The following is a 27,708-nucleotide window of genomic DNA, read 5'->3' as shown; positions in this document are numbered from 1 at the left end:
ATACTGCGCGGGCCTACCAGGGATGGAGCAGTCCAAGGTGCTTATTGGGGGATACGAACCCATACGCACAAAGGATTATTGCTTAAACCTCATCAAAAAGAACCTCCGAATCATAGTGGGAATTCTCACTGGTCATTTTCAGTTGAACTATCACCTAGGGAAGCTAGGGATATCTACGGACACTGCCTGCAGGTTTTGTGAGGAGGAGGACGAAACCTCTATACCAGTAAAAGGGGCGCAATAGTTCTTCAAGGACGCGGTGCGACTTTCCCTTAACAGAATAATAATAATAATAACCTGGCTCTGGGGAAAATGATCCGTGATGCTGATGTAATTGTGAAGAGGTACAATCCTCTACTGACCTATGCTGACAATATTGACATTATGGGAAGAACTCGGTTCAATAGGTTGGGGGTGAGAATGATCCAGCCGGAAAAGTTTAAAAGGGCACTTTCTATGGTGGAAAAAGAAGATATGGCGGACTCCGCCTCAGATGGAGCGACGGCTACACAGCTTTTAAAGATATCGAATTGGAGTTCTTGACTAAGGTAGACCTAGATCGGATACCGATTGTTTTGCCGTTGACACAGGACAAAGTACTGAGAGGAGCTATGCGTAAGCGGCTGCTCCATTCCAGAACGCTGCCATGGGATAGTAAAATGCCAGAAGAACATTTTACAGTACTGCAGGAGCGCATGTGGAAACAAGTCGAAAACCAGAAGCCCGGCGGTCCAGGTATGGAAGAATATTTTCCTGCACGATGGTTTCACTTATATATAGCTCGTAGTGAATATATCTGGTATTCATTTCGAATTGTTACTGACATTTTATCTCGTAAGGAGTAGTCATTTGACCCGAAACGGGCAAATTTGACCTATTATAACTTTTCTATTAACTGCTTTCAAAATATAATGATTCACTATTATTTATTTGGGCAGGTATTGTAACAGGGACTATTTTGAGGCCTAGATACTATATGCACGGACCACCACGATTTTTTTTCAAATTTATTGGTTGGGTAGTTACTGAGAACAGGTCCTTGAAATAATTGACCCTTTACGGACCCTCGCACTCCTACCCTTTGCAACCAACGTCAAAACTAATAACTGCTCCGAAAAGTACTAATCGACACCTTTCATTTGATATCTCACATGACTATATTCGGTGAAAAAATTGTACACCCCCTTTTTTCATGTATGAGGACCCCCTTAAACTCAACATAGAACGAACATCTTTCGAAAAGGGGGGTCTGCCTCAATCGTACACCCAATTTTTATTAATTTCTGTAAAGATTTATCGAATTCCAGCCGGTATAAGCACTACTTGGTTTCCCAGCAGAGAAAACTCTTCTCAGGTAGCCATCTAGGGTGGTCCCCAAATAGGAGTCGGGCCCTGTAACTAACTGACTCGTTCTGTGGTTAGAGGAGCAGTTGACGATATATTCGGTTAACGTCTGCATATCTGGACAGTTGCCAGTCTCTTTTAGACCAGGACCAAGGTATACCCAGCGGCTGGACCTCGTCCAAGGACATCTATTATTTTAGCCCAGTATGGGGCCCGGAATCCCACAGTGGGACAAAATACACTAGTTAGTGAGAAGGTGGAGCGGCACCCCAAGGGATGCTGAAAATTGCTACAGCTGCATGCTGCATCTACTCCGGGAGAATACGGCGAACCCGGAAATCAAACAGCAGATCGAGCGACACCTTCGAGAACTGAAGTGGAAACAGAAGTTAGAAAAAGCGGAACATAACTTAACGCACGGAAATCTTGGGAACCCGAGACCCTTCTCCGAGGGTAGAAGAAGGATCCTAGAACGCGTCAAGGAACATCTCGAAGGCTTGATCGACAGAGAGCAGGCTGGTTTCCATTCGGGATCCTCCTGCATCGACCACATCAACACCCTACTGATCATTTTAACACAGTGGAACTTTCGATAGCGTGAACAGGGAGTGTATCTGAAGTGCTCTACGAAGCAGGGGCATTCCGGAGAAACTAATAGCCATTATCAGAGCGACATATGATGGTGCAAAATGTCACGTACTGCATCGAGGTAAAATTTCGGAGGACTGTGAGGTCAAAAGCATAGTCCGCCAAACATCTCGACTAGGCTGATCCATAATGGTGGGGCCAGAACCAGCTTTTGGAATCTGGCCATCCACTGTTAAGTCTACTCGGAAGGCTGAAATTGCAAGGATTCACGCAGATAAGTGGAGAAATTTTGAACTCTTGCCGGGGGGCAAAAATCCTTCTGAAAGAACCTGGGGTGGCTAGAGCGGCATTTTTGTTATACCTTAAGAAGTGGGACATGAAAACCCTAGTAGGGCTTTTAACGGGACACTGAACCTTAAGTTACCATATGGAAAAGACTGAGGTGGTGGTTTCGGCCGTGTAGCCAATGTGAGGAGGAGAAGGAGACGGCACTACACTTTTCATGAAACTGCCCGGCCCCCTCAAATCTCAGACGAAGACACCTTGATAAGGTTTTCTTCAATGAAGAATCTGCCTACTCTCTGCCTCTGGAGAATGTTCTCAGATTCGCTAAAACCTGTGAACGCCGTATCGAACTAGATGTTGCCCGACGCATTAACAATGCTAGATCCGCCTTCGTTTCGCCGCCTCTGGAAATGTAGTAATCTCAACACTAAGATCAAGTTGAGATTGTTCTGTACTGCTGTTCTTTCTGTGTTGCTATATGGGAGTAGAACCTAGTTACACAAAAGCTCCAAGCTTTCGTCAAACCTGTCTGCGTCGCATCATCGGAGTACGCTGGCCTATCTTAAACGAAGAACTTGGTTGACGCACAGGCTTGGCACTCGTATGAGATGTGATAGGAAGATGGATTTGGCGGTGGATAGGTCACACATTAAGGAGGGGTGGCAATTGTATTGCGGGCTGTGCCATGCACTGGAATCTACTCTGCTGAGATGACCGACTGGTCGCCCCAAAAGCACTTGGCGCAGAACAGTAGAGGAGGAGTGCGAGCTCCTCGGAAAGTCGTGGGGGAGCTGAAGTGCATTTCAGGTAACCGCGAGCGATGGCGTGAAGGTGTGTCTGATTTACGCGCTATACCCCACTATGGGATGAATGGTAACCATCGGTGTCAAAAACACTCCATTTGTTCGAAAAAGACAACGTCTCGCACTGCATCGATTTTTGGTGTGGTTTTTCGCCTTATTTACCTTACTTAGCTCTGTGTAGCTTCTGGCTATTTCCCAAACTGGAAAGACCACTCAAGGGATACCTATAAAAAGTATTGAAGAATTTTAACGAGAATTTTGGCCCATTTTGAAGGCTATACCGGAAAATGACTTTTTAGCAGGTTTCCACGAGTGACACTTTCCAAGATATTTTAATTTCCATATTTTAGACTTTATTTTTTTAAGCCGGGTTTTCCAAGAAACTGGTGACCAATTCTGATTCAGTCCATTTGGAGAGAGATATTAAATATTTTTGTATGATTATTGGATTTTGTCATTCTGTTATGACATTTTCCAACTGAAATCGATGAACGTGTCCTTTTCCGAGAGTAAGGCTGATGGTTTATTTATGGGAATATCACAATTCGCAGTTTTAAATACGTTTAAAGGCTTAAAGATTTTTAGATATTTCCGACCCTACATCCTATATACTACTTTTCGTACGCTGATAATATAATATTATCTTATCTTTCTGGTTTCCCCCACCCCATAAAATACGGATAGTAAATGTTTTGAAGTCTATTCCTTTAAACTAGCTTTCTTATCTAAATATTAGCTATTGTGGCTAAATTACCTACTGGAGACCGAAATCACGATTCGGTTTTCTGTGAAATTACTCTTGAGGACAATGGATGGATCTGTTGCACATTATGCATGCCATCGAGGCAGGAGACAAGGAAGTTAGGATAACCTTGCATAGTTTAGACATCTACACATAGATACATAGATATACACTATCTATATTGATTGTATTCGAAGTATCTATTTGGGATATGCTACGTACCCTACCCTACGACAAGAGAATTCAAATTATTTTATTGGGAATCCGGTTATTCTGTAAGCCGACGAGTTCAATAAAGATGTGTTGAAAGATAAACTTCAATTGAATAAATGATGTGAACTGGAACAAAATGCCCAACGTTGGGGAGTAAATTGGGTTGAATATTTTACGAGATTACATGGTCCGTAAGCTTCAAGTTTTATTAAGTTTATTTGGTTGTTTATGTATGGATTGGCAATGGTTGTAACTCTAATGAAAGCAAAGAAATGTTATCATTCAAGAAATACCCAATAAACATAAATATATTGGCTTAATTATCAGCTAAATAAAAGAATTCCCTTCAGCAGATTCCGTAAACAGACGGATCATCTTGGTGTACTTAGATGGTTACGCAGCGCAAATATCTAAAGACATTTTTTCGTGGATGATCTTTGTGAAAAGGGAATTTCAAATGTAGTCCTAAATTCAGTCCAGATTGCAATAATATAATTTCTATCTATTCAGCGCCGAATTTTAGTAGGTTTAGTACGCAAAACATTCAGTCAATGCTAGGAAATGCTTCATCATATGTATGTAGGTGGTCAAAGGGTAGTATAGGTCCCAGGGTAAAACGTGGATTGATACCCACAATGGAGCATAAAACCTGGGAAACGCCTGCTGAACCAACACCAACAGGTCTACTACCAAATCCCATCTCCACCTCCCCGTGGTGGCCGCTGGGAGCTCTTTCTTAACGAAAAGCTACAGACAGAGAAGACAAATTGTACGAACTGGTCCTTTTTTTTTTTTTGGGGTAGGGTAGGTGAATGCATTTACGCACACAGTGTTGGACTCCCGATTCGGTACGTCGTCGGACTACCAACTAAACACCTCCCCATCGTCAGAGAGCTAGCCTGGAACCGTTTATCACATTACTTCGGGCCAGCCCCCGAACTCTCCCGCCTTGCGGAGCCTTCAAATCAATTCCTTTCACCAACGGGAGGGGAGAGGAGGAAGGGAACTGTCAGTTCAAGGAACCCCCTGCCATCCGGCTCCTCCACCGGTCGAGTTCTACCTTCTTAGCAACGAGAAGGGCCCGAACGTAATGGGCAACACGGTTCCAGCTGTCAGCAGTCCTCAGCATCTCTTCCACAATGTTGTCTGGAGAGAGATCCCCTATGTTTAAATAGAGCTGGTGACGAACCCCATCCCACCTTCCACAAGAAAAAAAAGTGTGGTGGGCATCGTCCACAACTCCATTGCAAAACACACAATCCGGAGAACGCGCCTTTCCAATTTTGTGCAGGTAAGACTGAAAACTTCCATGCCCACTTAAAAATTGGGTAAGGAAATAGTCAGTCTCACCATGCTTCCGATTCAGCCACGCACCTAAGTTGCCGATGAGCCGCGCAGTCCATCTGCCTCTAGTTTCATTTTGCCAAGAGAGCTGCCACTCGTCTAGAGTGTGTTGCCACCTCCCTTGGCTCATCTCCCTTCCGCTTGTGTATGGTCTGACGCTCCCTAGTAAGAAGGGCAACGGGGATAACTCCCGCGATCACCATCACGGCCGGTTCAGAGACTGTGCGGTACGCAGATGCCACCCGTAAAGCTCCCCGTCTCTGTACTTGCGCGAGGCGTCTACGATATACCTCCTTGTTAAGAGCGCCAGCCCATACCTCTGCGCCGTAGAGCAGGGCAGACTGCGTTGAGCTCATCAGGAGACGTCGCCTACTAGACGTAGGACCCCCAATGTTTGCCATTAGCCTACTTAACGCCGAAACTCCAGCCGCAGCCTTGTTCGCTGCTGCTTGGATTTGCTCAGAAAAGCTCATCTTTGAGTCAAGAGTCAACCCGAGGTACTTTACCGCTGAGTTTGACTCGATTATCGACTCGCCGAACGATATGAGACGCAGGGTCGGAATTCTCTTCTTAGTCAGGATGACTACTTCGGTTTTTTCCAGTGCAAGGTTGAAACCATGAGTAGTCATCCATCCGCTTACCCGTCGCATCAATATGCCGAGTCTGCTTTGCGCCTGTTCGACAGTGCGTCCAGCAACAAGCGCTGCGACATCATCTGCGTAGCCGACCAGGCGCGACTCTTCTGGCATGTCGAGTTTAAGCAGACTGTCATAGGTAGCGTTCCAGAGGTCCGGCCCTAGGATGGATCCCTGTGCTACACCCGACGTGACCTCCATCCACCTTTGACCCTCTAGTGTTTCATAGAGCAGGGAGCGGTTCGTCAGATAGTCCCTCAAAATCCGTAAGAGATAGTTCGGCACGTTGAAGGTATTGTCTATTGTGCCTAGAATGTCTTTCCATCTTACGGAATTGAAGGCGTTTCTGACGTCAAGCGTTACAAGGAGCACCACCCGTCGAGTTCGGCGGCTATGTGCCTCTGCTCGTCGAACGGCGTTCACGACCTGCATGACAGCATCAATTGTCGATCTCCCTGCCCTAAAACCAAACTGCCGGGGAGATAAATCTCCGGCAGCGCGTATCGCTTCAGCGAGTCTACTTCTGATAAGCTTTTCGAGCACTTTCCCAGCAGTATCAAGCATACGTAGTGGGCGGTATGAAGACGGCAGTTCGGGATCGCCTTTCCCTTTAGGGATCAGCGCAAGCCTCGCAACTTTCCAACGAGTAGGGAAAATGCCCTCTTTCAGGCAAGCGTTGAATGCGCCGTAGTAGTAGCAGTAGGTCTGGCCGGTGTTGGAATACCAGTTTGTACACCTCTGCTGGAATACCATCGGGTCCTGGCGCCTTCTTGTTTTTCATAGAGAGGACTTCCTGTTCCAACTCTTTTACAGAGAAAAGTGGATAGTCCTCTGCGCTCTCCGCGCCGACGTCACCATCCCATACGGGGTGTGCGGGGAAGAGTGCCCTCATAATGCGGTCCATCTGCTTGGCCTTAAGTGAACAGGGTTTCCGCAGAGCCTCGATTTTTGGGGTTACAAGTTTGTAACCGAGTCCCCACGGATCCCCATTCACCTCGTCGATCAGATCTTGCCAGCAGCGAGCTTTGCTCTTGTTTATTGCGCTGCGGAGTCTCCTTTTGGCTGATGTGTATTATGGTACATGCCTCCTCCCGGTCGCCTAGACGTTGTGTTAAGCGGCGGAGCCTGTGACATTCCTTCCGGAGCTCTGCGATTTCCACTGTCTACCAATACATGGAAGGTTTGCCGCGCCTCGATGTCTTCCTGGGCATGGAGGCTCCGCAGACCGTCATTATCAGGTTCATAACTGAATTTACGACAGTGTCAGCAGCGGCGCCACCGCCCCCAGGAGTACCCTTCAGCGTGGCCCCACCTGTTCCCAGAGTTTCGACAAACTTCCCGGTGTTCACTTTCGCGACGTTCCATACACAGAAAGATCGCTGGGGTGGCGCACACCGAGAGTTTGTGTCCACCACTTCGAAAGCAATGTATTGGTGGTCACTTGCCGAAAAGTCTTCCAGAACTCGCCACCCGTCCACCAGCGACACCAGTGATTCCGATGCGGAGGTTACGTCTGGAATGCTTCCTTCGCAGCCCGGGCGCCGGAACGTTGGGGTGGATCCGGTGTTTAGAACTACCAGTCCTGTTCTCGCCGCCATTTCCAGAATTCGTTTCCCTCTGGAATCTGTGTGAGGCATGCCCCATTCAAGTGCCTTAGCATTGAAGTCACCTCCGACCAGGATCCGCCCATCCGTGCTTAAGATAGCGTCCTCCAAAGCCTCAAGTCTCCGACGAAAGTCCGGCATCGTCTCATTCGGCGTAAGATAGACACTAAAAAACGTTATCCCTGAACACCGAATCCAAACAAAGCCGTCCCCTCGGCCTTGGGCAAGAACCCCCAGGAGGGTGGCGGCCCGAACCCAGATGGCAGCGGTACCTGATATGTCTGGGTGCCATGAAACTGGGCCCTTGTTTCGGTACTGCTCACTGATGAGTACTAAATCAGCTTTGGTCTCCGCAGCGAACTGCGCTAGCAACTCGTGAGCGGTTGCACTCCGGTGCATATTGATTTGTAGGATGCGAATCATGTTGACCGTATCCTAGCTCTTTCCAGTTCTGCTCTGGAAACTGGACACCGCCCCGATCCCGCAGTGTGCGCAATGCTCTCATCAATCGCGCCACGGTCCCTGCATAGGACGCAGCTTTCCTTTTCATTGCAGCTGTTCGCTTTATGGCCATCCTGACCGCATTTACGGCATGTTGCCCTTCTGTCAGGTCCCCGACAGTTTGCAGATGTGTGCCCATAATCCAAACATCTCGGCCTCGTAAGTTTGCGGAGGTGATACCAATCCGGACATTGGTTACCTCCGGGCATTCGCGTTTGATGGCCTCTTATACCTCGTTCTTTTCCGTGAGACAGTCAAGGTCTCGTATTTCTAAAGCACACATGGGTTCCAGGCTAGAAACCAAAGCTTTTTCTCCTATAAGCCCCTTGACTGCTTCACAGAACGTGACTTTATTTATAGTCTTTGGGCCTAGTTCGACTAAGACTCCACCACCCTTTGTTTTACGTATGGAAGACACCTCCGCTCCGTTGTCTTCGGGTTTGATTTTGTAACGGATTTCGCTGAGGACTTCCGTAAAAGTCTTGCCTTCCGTCGGCTTAATAAGCAAAGCTGGCGGTCTAGTCCTCCTTCGTCTCCCCACCTTCTCTTTTGGCACTCCGTCCTTCGTGTCCGCCTTAGTTTTAGGCAGAGGCTTTTCTGATGGCGCGACGTGTTGTTGTCTTTTGATCCTCTTCGCCTTCTTCTTTTCAGCCCTGGAGAGTACCTGAGTGAAGTCTCCTTCAGATGTCCCTTCCTCCTTTCGTTTTTTACCAAGTTCGCTCTGCAATGGGCTGTCAGCGATCCGTTTGGTACTCGTGGTGCTCTCCTCGGGAAGTGCGGTTGTTTCTGCTTCCTGCGGATTTTGTCTTACTTTCCATGTTCGCCTATAGTATGAGATCCTGTCCAGGAGCTCTTCCAGTTCCATTAGCCCGTTTTTCACCCCCTTACCGACGTTTTTCAGAAGGAACGTCGAAGATCGCATGTGCTTCACAACTGCCGTGCATTTTTTAATAAATCTTTCCTCTTCCGCTTGCGCCAGAGTAATCGACAGTCCTTCCACTCGGCTTTTATTCGAAACCATTTTATTAGTTTCGGCAGTTTCCACTGTGCCTCTTTCCCCAATTACAGCACTGTGCTGTATCTGTCTGGGTCTGGTCTGAGTTTCTATCTGTGTTGCAGGTGCCGCATCAGTTTCCGAGTCTTTCTCTCCGTCTGTACGTCCCGATGCCTCGTCGGGTATTTCAGCCCTTGTTGCGTCCTTCGCTGGGCGCTGGGGCGAACGGCGCATTTTCGTGCTGCGAATAAACGCAGCCAGCTCACTCTCCATTTCCACTATCTCTTCGTTTCGTTCGTTTTTATTCTCCATTTGAGTTGTTTATAAGCGCATCGTGTGCAAGGGAGCGGGCCGCAATAGTCAGGAACGGGTATACCCTCGGGGACACAGCCCCTACCCCAGTTCCCTGAGACCTGACCTACGCTTAGCTGATCCCGGAATTCACGGACGGATCAGCGCTCGCTCGGGGCAACGCGGTCTACTAACACCGGTTCAATGCACGCTACCCAACCAGGGTCCCGAAGGGTCTGGCTCCTGATACACGCCACAACTACCACCTTGGCAGAGCTAGGCTCACATCACCCAATCGACGTCGACAGGGAGTTGTCGACGGCTCCGGGGACTCCCAGTGTGTTCCGGCGTGTATCGGTCATTAGCAGTTCGCTCTTCACCGAGAAACTTTCTCGAGGCTACTACCTAGGACGCAAGTATTATGCCAGCTAGGGGGTCAGAACTACTTGCTCGGGCACCTGGGGATGCCACTCCCCGTATCGTAAACGACCCATGAAGGATCGTTGACGATCCCTGAGGAACGAACTGGTCCTCTAGGTCGGCGGTTGGGTACGGGTGACAACCCTACATGGAAAAAAAGTTGTTACGAAGCCATAAAAGGAGCTTCGGACTGGACTGAAAGCACAATGATGAACTCGACAACGTAAATGGACATGATCTTTACAACCACCTGAAAAATGTTATCATTGAGACGGCCAAGAATCTACTTGGCTCATATGTTTAAATTTTTCCCTTTTTCCACCAGCCGGAGAATCCTGGATACCTCGTCGATAAAGAGATTAAGTGCTTGGCTGGACACGCTAAGTCCCTTTATCGACGAGGTATCCAGGATTCTCCGGGTGGGAGGAAGATTAGAGCAGGCAATCGTCCTGCTTGAGCAGAAACACCTTATCATTCCCGGGAAATGCCACCTAGCTGACCTCGTAATTCAACAGGCTCATAAGGTTCATCAACATCGTGGGACAGTGCCCACAATGATTATCGTGCGAGGAAGTCATTACATCCCAGCGTTGCAGCAGAGGGTGAAGAAGTAGATTAGGGGATGCGTTTGGTGCGTTCGAATGTGTGGAGCTACTCTAATGCCGAAAGTGGCCGATCTCCATCCTGAGCGAATCAGGCCATCTGCTGTCTTCGAAAATATAGGAACGGATCTAAATAAATAAAGGCCTCAAATTTACGGACTTCAAAATCTGTGAAGGTCTATATAGTGATTTTTCGTGTGTATGACGACTAAAGCGATACATTTAGAGCTTTGTGCGGATCTTGGCTGCGTTTCAGAGGTTCGTAAGCCGGCGAGGTCAGCCGCTACGACAATGGCACAAACTTATTCGGGGCCTCCAAAGTGCTAGGGGAAAATTGTCAAGTGAATGTGAGGAGAGAATGGCTCAGCATCGAATCACGTGGCATCACAACCCCCCGAGGGCCAGTCACTTTGGCAGGCTGTTTGAACCAGTGGTGGGAAGCCTGAAACGCTACATAAAACGGCTGCCTTCAGTCTCCAACCAGACATGGGCCTATTGTCACCTCCGGTTGGGGGAGGCCTAAATGAAAATCTCTCGGCAACCAAGAAACTGCAGCGGCATTTCTGGGTCAAGTTCGAGACCCACTACCTGGGTTATCTGCAGAAACGGTATAAATGAAAGGCAAGTGAACCCAGGGAAGCTGGTTCTGCATTTTATGAAAGCTCTCCATTAAACTCTCCTCTTTGAATCTGAAAGCTAGGAAATAAAGGGAAGAGATTGTCAGGAATACTGATCAGTACCAAGTGGAGGATGTGGTTATTCTGAAAAAATTAGAGAACGTATTATGTTAAGGGTGGATAGGTAGGGTAGTCAGGGAGAATTTAAGTATTTGATGGCAGAAATATGCAAATTTCTACAGTAGATGAAAGGCTGAAGATAGGCTTGATGTAAACACGAAGGGGATTACCTTCATGATATAATGAATAGGATGCAATTCGAGGGAGGAATACGGAGATCCACAGACAGATATGCACGGATGTTTAAGTTGACAATAGGGATGACAGGAATATCTTCCGAAGACTGATACTCCGCAAGGACCAAAATAAAGTTTATAAACAAATGGATTGGTTTTCAACTCTACTAATCAAAGTCAATGCGAACCACACCATTTTCACCCCGGACCCAAGTTTTCTCCGTACAACTCTGGTTTCTCTCCAGATAATCTTGGTTCTTTTCAAAGGCTTAGATATTAAGGAAGACGTTCACAATTACCGAAAAATTTAAATAGACTAAAGTTACTCCAGAGATAAACTAGGACCTTACCATTCTAATTTCAGGTGTTTCGTCATTCACATCTACGACGTTTATGTTTAATTGGGTAAAGGCGGTGTTCAGCTTATCCTCTGGATCTACTTGTAGCGTATCTGTTGCCTTAATTTGGATAATAACTTCAGTTTGTCGTTCATAATCAAATACATCGTCTGCAGTTGTTGTTAAAACTCCATCTTCTGAGATAGAAATATTCGCTAGGCCTCCTACGATTTCATGTCTAGAATAATAAAATGCTGAATGAGAAAACAAGAATAACAATGACTTGTGAAAGATAGGATAATATATCTGTGGAAAATTGTGAATAAAAATTTGATTTTTCTCTCTGAATGTTTAAGAAATCATTTTTAGGTTGATGGAAATTAGCTTATTTTTCTTCTTGTGGGTATTTGATAGATATATAGGACGTTTGTTGTCTTGTGTTCTTATTGTCTGCGAAAATCATCCAACGGACGAAAGCTTTTCAGATTTAATTTCCGTTCGGTATCTGATCCTGAAATGTAGTATGTTGTGCTGCATCATTTTCGTTGGTGATGTTAATCCACATATTGCATCTTGAGATAAAAATCGAAAATTGTATCTGAATTGTGTTCTCAGATTCTCACCATTATCATCATCATTTCCGAGCAGAACCATTTCGACAGGCAGACAGACAATCACAAAAGCAAACAGTAAACCGGTTTTAATAAGGTTTTATTTTACGCACAACCTGCCTGTCTGTCACACGCATTTTTCTCAGAAACAGTTACACCGATCCACACCAAATTAGAGTGAGTAACATCATTCAAAGTGGAATTTAAGAGGGGTGGGGTCTCCATACATTCATAGGGGGGTATAATTTTTTTTCCACCAAATATAGTCATGTGGGGTATCAAATGAAAGGTCTCGACTAGTACTTTTCAAAGCTGGTATCATTCCTGACATATACTGCACAAGGAGGGAGGGCGAAAATTGGTCATTTTTTCACGGTCCCATTCTCAGAACCTACTCAAGAGAAATATCTGAAAAAAGTTAAGAAGCTGGCAGTATACGGTGCCTAGGTTCTGAAATACCTCCTATATCTGTTCCAATAATGGTAATAATAGTATATAACTGTAATTTTTAGTAACTGGCCGCAAAACTCCACTTAAGTAATTCCAGAATCATGAATATGGGATATAATATTAAACATAACATTGCTAAGTTTGGTAAGAATCGCACAATCACTCACAAATTTATAATACGTCAAAGTTGTCGCCCCAGTGAAATTCTAAGACTTTGAATGTCAGTAGTATGTGAAAGTGAATCTTCTCATATAATATATGCATATACATTATGTGCTAGATACTGGGGCAAATGCACATTTAAATATTTTTATATAAGAAGTACATGAAACCTTTCATACCTCAAGCATCCCGCGCTTGGTTTCCCGACTTGTTTGTAATTGGGGCAGGAATTTTCGCATATTCTAGAATTGGCCATTTGGTTGACCATCTCTTTGATTTATCCTAGAAGAAAAACTCTTCTGGGCTGTTCTTGCTATTGAAGCCGACGACCAAACTATGCTTGCTCAACAACCAGTTTTTGTCCTGTTCAAAAGCGGAGTTGGCTCGTTTTGATCGGTTGGCCATTCTGCTCTGTCAAGGGCCCAATATAGATGCAGTCGCGAGACTTTCAAATCTCCATCCAGAGAATCAAGTCACCGTTGTTGCCGCAAGCGTTTTGGCCGTTTCCTATCGAATTCAATGTTCAGACCAATCTTACCAAATCTTGAAGACACCTCTTTCGTAATTTTTTCCATGGGATGTTACATCACTGCCCCAACGCAACATCTCTGTCTCCATTGCTGCGAGGCGCCGTTCATTGCCCTTTATAATCAATCAACACTCAGAGTCGTAGAGGGTGTTAGGACGGACAACATGCAAATGGCAGCGACCGGATCGGACGATAATTTGAACACTGTGCTTGACTACCTTTCGTTTTTCATATTTGAACTGTAGAGCTTTCTTCTCAGTCTAATGGTGTACTACCTTCCTCAATAAACCGATTGGAAAATTCATTGAGAAACAGTATTGGGTCTCAGTTCTTCCGTTTCCAGGTCCTGTGTCCTGTTGCTTTCCCCGATTTCATTTGTTCTATTGTTTCTTCGACTTTATTGGCGCTGAAAGTTATGCTCTTGGTGGTTTAACGTGAGTACTTGTGGAGTTGACATGGTCTTCTTAAAACACAGATTGATTTTGTGACAACAATCAGAACCCGGCTGAGATAAGCACAACGGTACTGGTCTATACTGAGTACATGGCTCAGTTTATTCTTAAGGAGAAGGGCACCCGTGTTGAAACGCAACACTACGTTTGATGCCCGTAGGTCTCTGTTCGCTCGAACGTAATCACAGTCTCAATGAAAATCACTATAGGGGCAAACCGCTATAATCGACCTCAACGCATACGAGACAAAAATTCTTCTGAGGTATGTGAATTCAGGGGTTATCCCGATTCCCATGGTACCAATTTGGTGACTTAAAGCTACCGTAGAAAAGATACAGTCCCCGTGAAGACTTGAGGGAAGATACTCGATTTTGGTTTGGGAAATGAAGAATCCACCTGACGTTGAAGCGGGCCAACTGGAGAGCAACTTACTTTCACGAAGTCGTTTTTCATCTTTTCCGAATACTTGGGTGCCAAGAATGAAACTAGCACATTGTTTCTGAATTAGTGACAACCCTTGCGTATTTGATCGCATGTATTTCGGGAGCCAATTTCTCTCTTCCTCTGTGTTTACAATTATGGGTGCCAAGTCCAAAAGGAAGAGTCCGTGGACCCAAAAGATATGTGATTTCCACCCTTCTGCCAGAGAAAACACAACTAAAGGTCGAGTTGCGGTTGAAATGTCGGTTAGGAAGGCTTGCTATGATTTGACGTAGTTTGCAGATTTTTGAGAGCAGCCTAATAGTGCACCTGTGCAGTTTGCGTTTACCTGGAATGCCCTTCAGCCCTATATTCCGGCTACTGCGCCAAGTGGAATTGGGGCGACCCACTCGCCGGCCATCTGGGGAAAGTGGACTCCACTTCCTGGCGTAACAAGAAATGCAATGGTAGTCCATCTTAATGTGTGACCTATCCACTGCCACTTCCGCGTACGAGTTCCAGTCCTTTGCGTCAACCAAGTTCTTCGTCAGCAGACATCACGCTTCCTAGATAGCTTCCTTGGTTTTGTTGCTGTTTAGGCCAGCTCTACTTGAATCCCTATCCGAATCTAGTGCCGTTTCAACAAGGTCCATGAGCTGCTGAGGAAGCAAACAGATTTTACCAGCGTATTCGGGATGTTATGTCCATTAAATTTCTCTGGGCAAAGGATCATGAAAAACCTCACCAATAATAAGAAGGAATAATATCGATGACAAGATGCATCCCCGGCGGACTCTGCTTTTGACCTTAAAATCCTCCGAGATTTTACCTCTCCGCAGCATGTGACTTTCTGCGCTATTAGTTTCTCCGGAATGCCTTTCCTGTGGACAGCACTCCAGATATATTATCGAAAGCTTCATCGAAATTGATGAAGAACCGATGGGGGATAATCTATTCTCCGCGCACTGTACCAAGATCATCTGTAGGGTGCCGATGTGGTTAATGCAGAAAGATGGAGAGTGGATTACTTTAGATATTATCGCCAATGGCAAGTAGCACGATATCCTTCCAATTATCAGACTTAAAACATGTGTCCTTCTTTGAGATCTTGACGACCATCCCCTTCTTCCACTTTCTGGAAAAGATCTCGGATACTCAAGATTTCCGTACGAGTATAAATAGCCGATCTGCAGTAACTTCAAGAGTAGAGATAGATAATTCTGCGGGAGACCGTTAAGCTAAACAGCTTTACTCCGTTTGAGTGTTTTGATGGCCGACATAATTTCTCTTCTGCTTGCTCCGCATGCTACAATGATTAGCCATTTCATCTACAAGAGGAGTAAACTTCATTAGATGTGATACATTTAAGAACGGTGATGAAGTGTTATTTTCACTTTCTCCACATGCACGCTTTTTCTTGATGCGGTATACACTTCTGAAATCATTGCATTCTGCGGTATCTTCCGCTTCCTTCACTAGCGCAATAGCACAAGGTTGGGAAGGCGCGATCTCCTGATTGTGTGTTCTGCAATAGAGTGGCGGATGACGCTGAACACACTTTTTCTCTTGCGAGAGGTGGGACGGCCTCCGCCAGCAGCTTTATACAGACACAGGGGAGCTCTCTCCAGACAACATTGTCAGAGAGATGCTGAAGAGCGCTGGCAGCTGGAATCGTATTGCGCATTATGTTCGGGCTCTTCTTACTACGAAGAAGATTGAACTCGACCGGCATAGGGATCGGACGGTAAGGGGTTCCCTGAACTAACAACAACTCCCTTCCTCCCCTCCCCTCCCGTTGGTGAAACGAATTCCCTGACTTGAAGGCTTCCAAAGCCGGGAGAGCGGGAGGGCTAGCCCGAAGTAATGTGTCAAACGGTTCCAGGCTAGTTCTCTGATGACAGGGAGGTGTTTAGTTGGTAGTCCGTCAGCGTGCTGTTGCGGGAGTCCAACATTCTGTGCGTAAACGCATTCACCTACCCCACTCCCAAAAAAAAAAACCAGCGCAATAGTAAATTCTTTTTTGTCATGGTTGATCTTCTCCGGTATTGGAATTCGAGCATATTAGGCCTACCAAGGCTCTTAGCGGTCAGTAGAGCCTTCAATTCCTTCCATTTATCGGTCGGCTTCCACAATTTCGCAGTCAGCAAGATTTTATGACGCTCTTTCGGGAAGTGGCTGACGGCCTGTGCAGCCCATTGATCATCGATACTCTCAAGTGTGTTACATAGTAGTTTTGCCGCTCGATCGGCAAGATGGTTCCCCCACTCTCGAGCGACAGCTGGTCATACAAGTGGTCGATGTTCAACTAGCTACCCAACCCTGCGAGAAGTGGTGGATCCAATACGCAAGCAAACGTAAGCGACCATTAGATATTGATCCCTTTCGAAGCCAATGTCAGTGCCTCCAGAAGACAACTACTAAATCTTCCGCTGATCGGGAATTGGTCAATCTAATTGCTGGTACTGTGTCGCTTAGTTGAAACCCAAGTAAGTTTATGGCAGGTTCTGTGGTGGAACAATATGCCACCAATAACGAGGCGGTGGAAATTGTAGAAATTCACAAACCTCCCACCATTGTCGTTCCGTTCGTCAACGTCGTATTTCCCCCCCACATGTCCCAGAAACAACCTGCGTCTGGGAAATAAACAGAAGACGAAACCTGACGCCTCCAAGTGCTATCGATCTCAAAATGAGGTCGAACAGCAAACCAAGAGAACCAGAGTGTACATCTGCTTGAACGCCATGCAAGCAGTGAATTGGCAACGGCTGACAGACCAGGTGCGCGAATGGCCAGGAGTTACTTACTTGTGGTGCTGGCAGATTGTAATTCTAACGGCAAGCTGGAGTCATAAGGGCTAGTGTTGAGGCCAGGCTATTGTAGATGGTCATCGAATAGCTCCTGTATAGCAAGGGGGGAAAAGGGAGCGAGTATCCTCTGTTTTAATTCCTCCCAGATGGTCTGCGGGTCCCAGACATTTTTTCAAATATTTTTCCGGTTCGTGCGCTGTAAAGATAGGTAAATTTTGGAAGGGTGCAACGCGTAAGATTGTTCCATACGACAACATTCCAAGGTGACGGGTAGCTCTCATCTGATTTCCAAAAATTTACTTGGGGAAGGAGAAGTTCGTCCAATCCCTGAGTCCAGGATCCTCAGGAGGGTAGCACGGACAAATCTGCATCACTTGCAGTCCATTTCAGTTTATTTTTTGGTCCGAATGCAGCCCTGTATCTGAAAAGGTTAAACCATCAAAGGACTGCAAAGTAAATATTACAATTTATTCTACAGTACAAGGGACACTGATCGGCAGAGACCTCACACTAAAGACCCCGCACGCCTTTCATTATTTGAGTTTCATGAGTTCCAGGGACCGGACAATGTGTATATTTCCATGGATTACATGATATACAACCGATCGGCCCCACTAGACGAACTACATCATCTGCCATCCATTATTGCAGCAAAGAAGGCCAACCTGTTGACAGGCTCCGACACCAATTGAGGCATACAGTTTGAGGCAGTTCCGAATTCAACGAAAGAGGTGAATCAGTATATCAACTTTCCATTTCTCCTGTTCGGAAAACTATGACAATTGATATCATCCTACCAACCGATGATTAGACTTTCATTTTGGGGAACTGGAGAGTATTTGGCCAGAGATCTTTCTCAGATCAAAGTTGGATACTTTTCAGTCTTAATGTCGTTGTAGAGGTCACCTACCTTTTTAGAAACAGTATCGACTAGGGGAAATCCGATAAAGTTATCAAGAACATACTCCCTGATGATCGGAATTGTAAAATTGACACTACAGAAGAACTAGATTCAAAGGTCGGGGCTTTGGAAAAGGTATTGAAAACCGCTTCGTGTTCTGTAAAACACATCAAAAGTACATTATCATCGTGGTAGAATGAAAATTTTTGCTACCTCAGGTAGGTGTTCCATATCCGCTACAGGCATGAATACTGGTAATCGTATAGGGCTTACCTCTTTTGGCAAGACGGTCAACAAGACTGCCAGGAAGCTGTTTTGGTTGATCTAATGTCGTTATATTAAAAGCATTAGCACCATTCTAAAAAAGTCGTTCGTAATTTTGTGATAAGGCCCTGGACTTACCGTAAATTTAACCAAAACGGAGCTAATGTTACTTCGCACCAAGAGAAAGGTTCCGGTATTCCACCTTCCGTGGCTAAACGGACAAAGATTGGCACTCACCTCCAATGGAACCTATCTTTGTGAAATCCCGGATCGTAATTTAAATTGCAGACTGAACATAGATTTGAGAGTTAAGAGAACCTGTGCCTGTAAGAGCAACTTTGTAAGGAAATGTGGTGTTTGGCTAAGGATATGCACAGCCGTGGGTAGTTCTATTCGAATGCACTGTTGCATTGTGTGCTGGTAGGAGGTTAGCAATTTAGCGTTTGAACCAAGCGTAATATAGCTTAAACAACCGTATGTTGAGGTGCTACTGGGACTTTGCAATCCTGGCAGGTAGATACCACGATGCACTCCTACACCTTCCCTTCTGGACTTCCGCAGTATATACGGAGTTGGATGCACTGCTCTCAGATTACAGGAGTCCGGATATTGAGCAGTGAAGCCCTTCGGCCATAGTAATATTTCAGATGAAGTTTTTTTTTTTTGGGAGTAGGGTAGGTGAATGCGTTTACGCCCAGAGTGTTGGACTCCCGCAACAGCACGCTAGCGGACTACCAACTAAACACCTCCCTGTCATCAGAGAACTAGCCTGGAACCGTTTGACACATTACTTCGGGCTAGCTCTCCCGCTCTCTTGGCTTTGGGAGCCATCAAGTCAGGGAATTCCATTCACCAACGGGACGGGAGGGGAGGAAGGGAGTTGTTAGTTCAGGGAACCCCTTGCCGTCGGATCCCTCTGCCGGTCGAGTTCAATATTCTTCGTAGTAAGAAGAGCCCGAACATAATGCGCAATACGATTCCAGCTGCTGGCGGAGGCCGTCCCACCTCTCGCAAGAGAAAAAGGTGTGTTCAGCGTCATCCGCCACTCTATTGCAGAACACACAATCAGGAGATCGCGTCTTCCCAACCCTGTGCAGGTAAGACTGAAAACCTCCATGCCCACTTAGAAGTTGGGTAAGGAAGTAATCAATCTCACCGTGATTTCTGTTCAACCATGGGTCTAATTTGTCGATGAGCCGCGCAGTCCACTTGCCCCTTGGCTAATTTTGTCAAGAAAGTTGCCACTCGTTAAAGGTGCGTTGACGTTCTTCACGGGCAACCACTTCTCTTAAGTTTTCGCCCTTACGGCGATAGATAGTTTTGCGCTCCTTGGCAAGGAGGGCAACGGGGATCACTCCCGCAATCACCATCACAGCCGGTTTGGAGACGGTGCCTCTGCACTTGAGCGAGGCGTTTACGATGCACCTCCTTGTCAAGGGCATCAGCCCATACCTCTGCACCATAGAGAAGGACGGACTGCGTTGCTCCCATGAGGAGACGTCTCTTAGTTGATATAGGACCGCCCACATTCGCCATTAGCCGACTCAAGGCCGCGACTCCTGCTGCAGCCCTGTCCGCGGCTGCTTTGATTTGTTCGAGGAAGCTCATCTTCGAGTCGAGCATTAAACCAAGGTATTTAATCGCAGGTTTTGACTCTATAGTCAACTCGCCGATCGATATGGGACGCAAGGTCGGGATTCTCCTTCTGGTCAGGATGATTACTTCGGTTTTTTCCAGCGCAAGGTTGAAACCGTGAGCAGTTATCCATCCGCTTACCCGCCGCATCAATATGCCAAGTCTGGTTTGCGCCTGTTCAACAGTGCGTCCGGCAACAAGTGCCGCAACGTTGCCTGCTCTCCGATCGTCTTCCGGTCCTCTCCACGTTCGCCTATAGAAGGAGATGCGGATCAATAGTTCCTGGAGTTCCATTAGCCCGTTTTTGACGTCTTTGCTGACGTTCCTCTGGAGGAAGGAACGGCATTGAAACCGTGAGCAGTCATCCATCCGCTTACACGCCGCATCAATATGCCAAGTCTGCTTTGCGCCTGTTCAACAGTGCGCCCGGCAACAAGTGCCGCAACGTCGTCTGCACAACCAACCAGGCGCGACTCTTCGGGCATATCGAGTCTCAGCAGACTATCGTAGGAAGCGTTCCAGAGGTCCGGCCCTAGGATAGATCCCTGTGCTACTCCCGATGTGATTTCCATTCTCCTCTGGCCCTCTAGCGTCTCATGGAACAGGGAGCGGTCTTTCAGATAATCACTCAATATCCGCAAGAGATAGCTTGGCACGTGAAAGGAGTTCTCTAGTGTGCCCAGCATATCTGTCCATCTTACGGAATTGAAGGCATTTCTGACATCAAGCGTTATGAGGAGCACTATCCGTCGAGATCGGCGGCTCTGTGCCCCGGCTCGATTAAACGCATCTACGACCTCCATAACAGCATCCACTGTAGATTTCCCTGTTCTAAACCCGAACTGCCTTGCGGATAAGTCCCCGGCAGCACGGATCGCTTTAGCGAGTCTACCCCTGATGAGTTTCTTGAGCACTTTTCCGGCCGTGTCAAGCATACACAGCGGTCGGTATGCAGACGGGAGCTCCGGGTCTCCTTTACCCTTACTGATCAACGCGAGTCTGGCCACTTTCCAGCGACAAGGAAAAATGCCCTCCTTCAAGCACGCGTTGAACGCTTCGAGCAGCAATTCTGGCTGTTGGCGGAACACTAGTTTGTAAACTTCCGCCGGGATGCCATCAGGACCTGGCGCCTTCCTGTTTTTCATAGTGAGAACCGCTTCTTCGAGTTCTCCCATTGTGAAAAGGGGGCAATCCACGACGCTTTCCGCGCTATTTACATCAACCCGTACAGGGTGTCTGGGGAACAATGCCCGCACAATGCGGTCCATCTGGTCGGTGCTCAATATGCAGGGCTTCCGCAGAGCCCCGATTTTCCGAGTGACAAGCTTATAGCCAAGTCCCCACGGGTCATCATTCACCTCATTAACAAGATTTTGCCGGCCACGAGCTTTGCTTTTATTTATAGCGCTGCGGAGTCTCCTTTTTGCTGATCTATATTGTGCCTTAATGGCACATACCTCCTCGTTGGCGTACAAACGTTGTGCCAAACGGCGGAGCTTATGACACTCTTTCCGTAGGTCGGCAATTTCCGCCGTCCACCAGTACATAGAAGGCTTGTTGCGCCTGGGGCCTCCCCGGGGCATGGAAGCCTCACACGCCGTCGTTATCGGATTCATCACTGAATTTACGACGGTGTCAGCTGCGACACCACCACCCCCCGGAGTGCCCCCCATCGCGGCCCTACCTGCTCCAAGAGCTTCGACGGACCTTCCGATGTTCACCCTCGTGACATTCCACACGCAGGGGGAACGTCGTGTTGGTGCTCGCCGGCAAGTAGCGTCCAACACTTCGAACGCAATGTGCTGATGATCATTTGCCGAGAAGTCTTCTAGGACTCGCCACCCGTCCACCGATGATGCCAGAGATTCCGACGCAAAAGTGATGTCAGGAATGCTTCCTTCACAACCTGGGCGCCGAAACGTTGGCGTGGATCCGGTGTTTAAAATTACGAGCCCGGTTCTCGCCGCCATTTCCAGAATCCGTTTCCCTCTGGAATCTAATTGAGGCACGCCCCATTCAAGAGCCCTGGCATTAAAATCACCGCCAACCAGGATTCGTCCCTCCGTGCTCGAAACGGCGTCCTCCAGAGCATCAAGCCGGCGCTGAAAGTCCGGAATCGACTCATTCGGCGTCAGGTAAACGCTAAAAACGTTATCCCTAAACACCGGATCCAGACAAATCCGTCCCCCCGGCCTTCGGCAAGAACACGAAGTCGAACGTCGTCCCGATAAGTCGAGATACCATGAGAACGGGTCCTTGTTTCGGTATTGCTCGCTAATTAGCACTAGATCAGCATTTACTTCCGCAGCGAACTGTGCTCGCAACTGGTAAGCGGTTGCACTCCGGTGCATGTTAATTTGCAAAATGCGGGTCATGGCGCTCGCACCCTAGCCCTCTCCAATTCCAATTCCTGCACAGAATACAACTCTCGCTTTCCTTGCAAGTCTTCGCTTAATGACCCGCTTGGCCGCATCTCCGGCATGCTGTCCTCCTGTCCGGACCATTGCAAGCTGCTGACGTGTGTCCATAGTCCAGACACCTGTAGCACTTGGTGGGGACTGATCGCATTCATACCCTGCATACTATCCGATTTTGATTCTCCCGCTGTTAAGGAGTCTCCTCGCATATTGCTCGGGGACTTCCACCACGGCGAGGTTTTCGCCTCAAGCATATACAGAGGTAATACCTACCCGGGCATTGGTCACCTCTGGACATTCACGCTATAACGCCTCCTCTACTTCGGCCTTTTCTGTGAGGCAGTCAAGATCCCGTATTTAAAGAGAGCACATAGGTTCTAGGCTGGAAACAAGAGCCTTCTCCCCCAATAGCCCCTTGACCGCTTCGCAGAACGTGCTCTTGTTGGTCGTCTTTGAGCCCAGTTCGAAGAGAACTCCACCACTCCTCGGTTTCCGTATCGAAGACACCTCTGCTCCGTTCTCCTCGGGTTTCATCCTGTAGCGGATTTCACTAAGGTCTTCCGCAAATGTCTTGCCTTCCGTCGGCTTAATGAGCAGAGTCGACGGTCTAGTCCTTCTTCGTTTCCTCTTTTTTTTGCGCTACTGGCTTTGGGTTGGCAGCTTCCTTGTTTTTGGACAGACGTGTCTCTGGCGAAGGAGTCCGTTGTTTCTTTTTATCCTTTTTCGCCTTCTTTTTTTGGGCCTTGGAGACTACTTCGATAAAATCTCCTTCAGGCACGTCGTCCTCTTTCCGCTTTTTCCCCAGTTCACTTTGCAGAGGGCTATCTGCGGTCCGTTTGACGCAAGCAGCATTCTCAGCGGGGAGTGCGACTGTTTCTGCTCTACAATCGTCTTCCGCTGCTCTCCACGTTCGTCTATAAAAGGAAATGCGGTCCACTAGTTCCTCCAGTTCCATCAGCCCGTTTTTGACGCCTTTGCTGACGTTCCTCTGAAGGAACGTTGCCGACCGCATACGTTTCACCACTGCTGCGCACTTTCTGATGAGCCTTTCCTCTTCGGCTCTAGCGAGGACGGTCGAATGCACTTCCACTCGATTTGTGTCCAAATCCATCTGCTCAGGACTAGCATTTTTCACTGAGCTTACTTCCAAAACAGGGGCACTGCAAGGTAATGGAGTTGCCATCTCCGCACGGTCAGTCGCGCCACTTGATGAGGCTTCCTCTTTATTTGGGCGCCCCGGTGTCTCATCGGGTATATCAGCCCTCGTTGCCTCTTTCACTGATCGCTGCGGGGAACGACGCATTTTTGTGCTCCGCCCAAACGCACCCAGCTCTTCCTCCTTGTCTGTTGTTTCGTCGTTTTTTTTTTTATAATTTTCTGAATATTCTCCATGAAGAAGGTACCAGCGCATCGTGTGCAAGGGAGCGGGCCGCAATAGTCAAGAACGGGTATACCCTCGGGGACACAGCCCCTACCCCAGTTCCCTGAGGCCTGACCTACGCTTAGCTGATCCCGGAATTCACGAACGGATCAGCGCTCGCTCGATGACTCACCAGCTGCGTCAAGTCAAGATTTGGTCTCACTTAAACAAGACTTGATCCGAGGAAAATGGGTACAGAATTATAGAGATTTGAAGCAGGCACTGGTTCATAGGGAATCATGACGCCAGACTCGGTTGCTTTAACTAGGATGAGGAACTTCAACATATTCTTATCCATAAGCCGAAAAATGCCGATATTTTTCCGCAGCTTTGTTATAAATTAACGAAAACTTTTCCAAATTCCTACCAACTCGATAATGACTTCAAATTCTATGCCCTTCTTCTTGTCTAAGCAAATAAAAATTAAATCCCTTTTAATGAGTTTTTCCAAGTCCCATAATCTCCATGAAATTTTTAAGGGTGTGAAAAGTTCAAAAGTATTGCTCGGTTGGCAATGTCGGGACCGAGGAAAAAGTAAAAGGAAAGTACCTCTGAATTGAGAAAAATATACTTTTTAAATGTGGCCATTCATCCAGCAAAATGTAGGTAAATGAAAAGTCGTTTGCTGGCGGATGCTAGAAACCATATTTTTAAACCCCTTTGAATGCAGATTGAGGGTCAACCGGATACTTTTCTTAGTAGAAATGGGGTGGAAGGAAGGGAAGGGTTGTGGAATTAAATTCCACATCGTTTCACAAACTTTGGTCCTCTGCATTTTAAGATTATGTTGGTCATTTTTTGGGATTGTATTCATGAATTACGAGAAGATTTCACGGTTGTACACTTGGTAAACTTCTTTGGATACAAATATTTTCATTAAGTCATTTGTGTATTTTTTTGAACTTTTTCCCCAATCTGGTGAACTGGTGAGTAATTCTTATTATTATAATCTGTTATAAAATGTTTCAATGGTACGGCATTAGCTTCAAGAATTTAGTTTGATTAGATCCTTTGGTACTTCCCAAGAAATCTCTGACTCTTTTTTTTGTACAAAAATTTGGGTTGTGAGCAGACCCCAGGGAAATGCATATCCTGATGCAATATACAAATGAGTTGGCTGGGGAAACTATGTAAGAAAAATAAAGCGCCGCGGAATATATAGAGCTTAGACGAGGGAAGCGTACCTTCGAGGTTTGGATTAAATAAGCCCCTGTTTCATTGAAAATGTTTAAACCACGGAGGACCAAAGGCAATCATTGTATCATCCTCTCTTTTATCCAATAAAATCGGTTTACTGTCTGCCTGTCTGTCTTTTTTAAGGGGACTGAAATCTTCAAAAGATCCGGGCTGGACACGCACTATTCCCTTTATATGCAGCTGTTTTAAGTGAACTTCAAGTGGGTCAAGCAGTGGACTTCAGGATAGGGTGACGAGAAATATAGCTCCTTGGGAGCCAACTAGCTACTGGGGGGGATATGTCTCCCCTCGAGGTTGATATGTAGCTCTCCAGAAGCCAAGCCTCTTGTCTATCGGTCTTAGTGAGTGGTGATAGCCACATCCTGTACGGGGTGACCCTACTATTAACCAAACGCTACCAATCTAGACTTGGGAGTCGAATAAAACCTTCCTCAATCAAGGATGTCATGCGGAGCGTGTTCATCGGATAGTTTGCAGTCGGGGGTAACTGGCTGTATTTGAACGAAGCCTTACTGTCACATCAGTGAGTAAGTTTGACAGTACCTTGATATGAGTGTTATGGCCCGGCGGACCTTCTAACCGCCACACTCAATGGAAACAAATGTGTAAAAAAATTAAGAACACAAAAAGGCAACTAACAACAAATAAACAGGACAGAGGAATATCTTCGAAACACTAACAGACAGGTAATTCCATCCAAAAAGAGAGAGTTGGACGTCAAATAGTGCAGCCATGGTTAACATTGGCATACTGCAAGGACTATAATCAAAAAAGGCTACTGCTCAAAAAGCAGTGACAAGCAAAAGCACGTTTGAGATCATTATATTAAACGTCAGGAAGGAAACAGGTTTCAGTGGCAAAGGTTTTAAATGGTACCTGCCCTATCTGAAGGAAGACCTGAAACCAGATGAGGCCTTTAACAAGGTCCAGGATAGACCTAAGCCATCATTATCGGAGACCAGAAAGGGGGTGCAGCGGAGATTAGCCGACATGAGGGAAATGCTCCTAAAAAACCTAAACCTGAACCCAAGACGGGGGAAATCCTACGCTTGTACGGTCAAGGGCATTCGACTGGCCATATTACCAAAAACGTTTCTGGAGCAAATACTCACTCGTGAGGAGGAGGAAGCTATCGAATATCTTGTGGTCAGGCAGATGTGCAAGCGATGGAGTGCGAAGCTTATGTTCACCAGGATACACTTTCGACCAGGAGGACACTGTGCAAGGGCTTGGAACTATAATCCCCAAATCACCAGGTTGGGAAGGAGCAGAATTCTTCACATCTGTTGGGGATGATAATCAAGGAATACACATGATGACGGTGATTTTTTCTAAAGTGGCTACGCTAGAGACGGAGGATCTTATGGGCCTTTTAATCACTCAGAATGAGAGTCTTCAAAAGCAAGGAGGAGGGCAACGGTAGACTCTTCATGATCGGGGTGGATGACCGATGCCTTGAGGGAATCAAATGTCGGAGCTGCCATATCAACTATAGATTTGGCAACATACCTGTGCGTGTGTACAGAGAAAGGTCGAGGTAAATCATTTCGGAGGAGACAACGGATGGAAAACTTAACAAGGTCCTCTAAGGAATGTCGGAGGCCATAGAACCTGATAGGACAGAATCAAGCAGGGAATCGTGAATCGTCTGTCTAGTAAAGAAGAGAACCTGGGCGACCTGGACCCGGGTCTTTTCGGACTTAATGTAGACTGCAACTTTCAGGAAAGCGTTATGTCAGAAGGGGGAGGGTGACAATGGAGAAGAGCTTCAAACGGATCCAATGGCTAGCATTAAGGTAAACCTTCGCCATGCAAAAGCTCATCTGCAGTAATTATAAATGCAAGTTCTAAGGATAACATTGGAATAGTGCTGGCTAAGGAAGCCTGGGTATACCGGGAGCAGATTCGCGGTCCGCAAGGAAGAAGCATGGAGGTTATTTGGGACTCCTACTGCGAAAAACTAAGAGCTTACATCATCCTTAATCGTAATTGGAAATATAGTTTTCAGAGCTAGTGACCGTAGACCTTGTGGCTGTCCAAGTTTCAGGAGAAGACAGCCAGATACCACCGGAGCTAGTCGCGACTACTTCACCTCAGCTGCGATGTCAACGCCCATCACGAAGTTTGAGTGACACTAATCGAAGAAGTGAGTGCCTTCTTGAATTTGTTCTTGGCAACAAGTTAGAAATATATAACATAGGAAACATTCCAACATTCGTGACCAGCACTAGACAAGAGGTACTAGACATAACTTTAGAGAATACTCTCATGCAGCACGTGGTCAAGAATCGGATGGTGTAGGATGAGCCCTCTATCTCAGATCATAGAATAATCAGATTTGGAAATAAAAAAAATTATATGGAATCCCAGGAGGAACGGATTGGGACTCCTATGCAATGCACTTGAGTAACAGCATGGCTCACCTACAAAGGGACGGCGATTTCAGGAAGGAAGGGGAACACAGTGGTGGGAGACCTTGGCAAAGTCGTCATTAACGCATATGATGCCAGCTGCCCGGCTAAGACAGTTAAGTAATCAATGAAAGCACCTTGGTTGAACAGAAACCTAGTCAGAATGAGAACAGATGTCTGGAAATTTTGGACTGACCGAGGTACAAAAATGCCCTGACTGCGTGTAGCAACTCGATCAGACAAGCAAAATGGAACAGCTTCAGGGTATTCTCCAAAGGGATCGAACATACCTTAGAAGCAACGAGGCTATACAAAGCTATAGCCAAAGACAGAGAAGGATAGAGAATGAGAAGGGCAGAGTGTGTCTCCTTCTCAGAACTCATTTAACGGGGACCTACCCCATGGCGGAAGGTGA

General features: G+C 46.7%; 1 protein-coding gene across 1 annotated transcript in view; it reads right to left on the bottom strand.

Annotated features, from left to right (window-relative positions):
* Positions 1-27,708, bottom strand: part of LOC119660144 (cadherin-23-like) — a 189,542-nt gene that overhangs the window by 51,221 nt on the left and 110,613 nt on the right. The window contains exon 13 of the mRNA XM_038068544.1: positions 11,630-11,855. Within this exon, the coding sequence (XP_037924472.1) occupies positions 11,630-11,855 (226 nt within the window). The remainder of the gene's footprint in view (positions 1-11,629; positions 11,856-27,708) is intronic.

The sequence above is a fragment of the Hermetia illucens genome, chromosome 6 (assembly GCF_905115235.1).
Source record: "Hermetia illucens chromosome 6, iHerIll2.2.curated.20191125, whole genome shotgun sequence".
Classification (NCBI taxonomy): domain Eukaryota; kingdom Metazoa; phylum Arthropoda; class Insecta; order Diptera; family Stratiomyidae; genus Hermetia; species Hermetia illucens.
The sequence above is the reverse complement of the archived record's forward strand: the minus strand, read 5'-3'. Positions and strand labels throughout refer to the sequence as shown.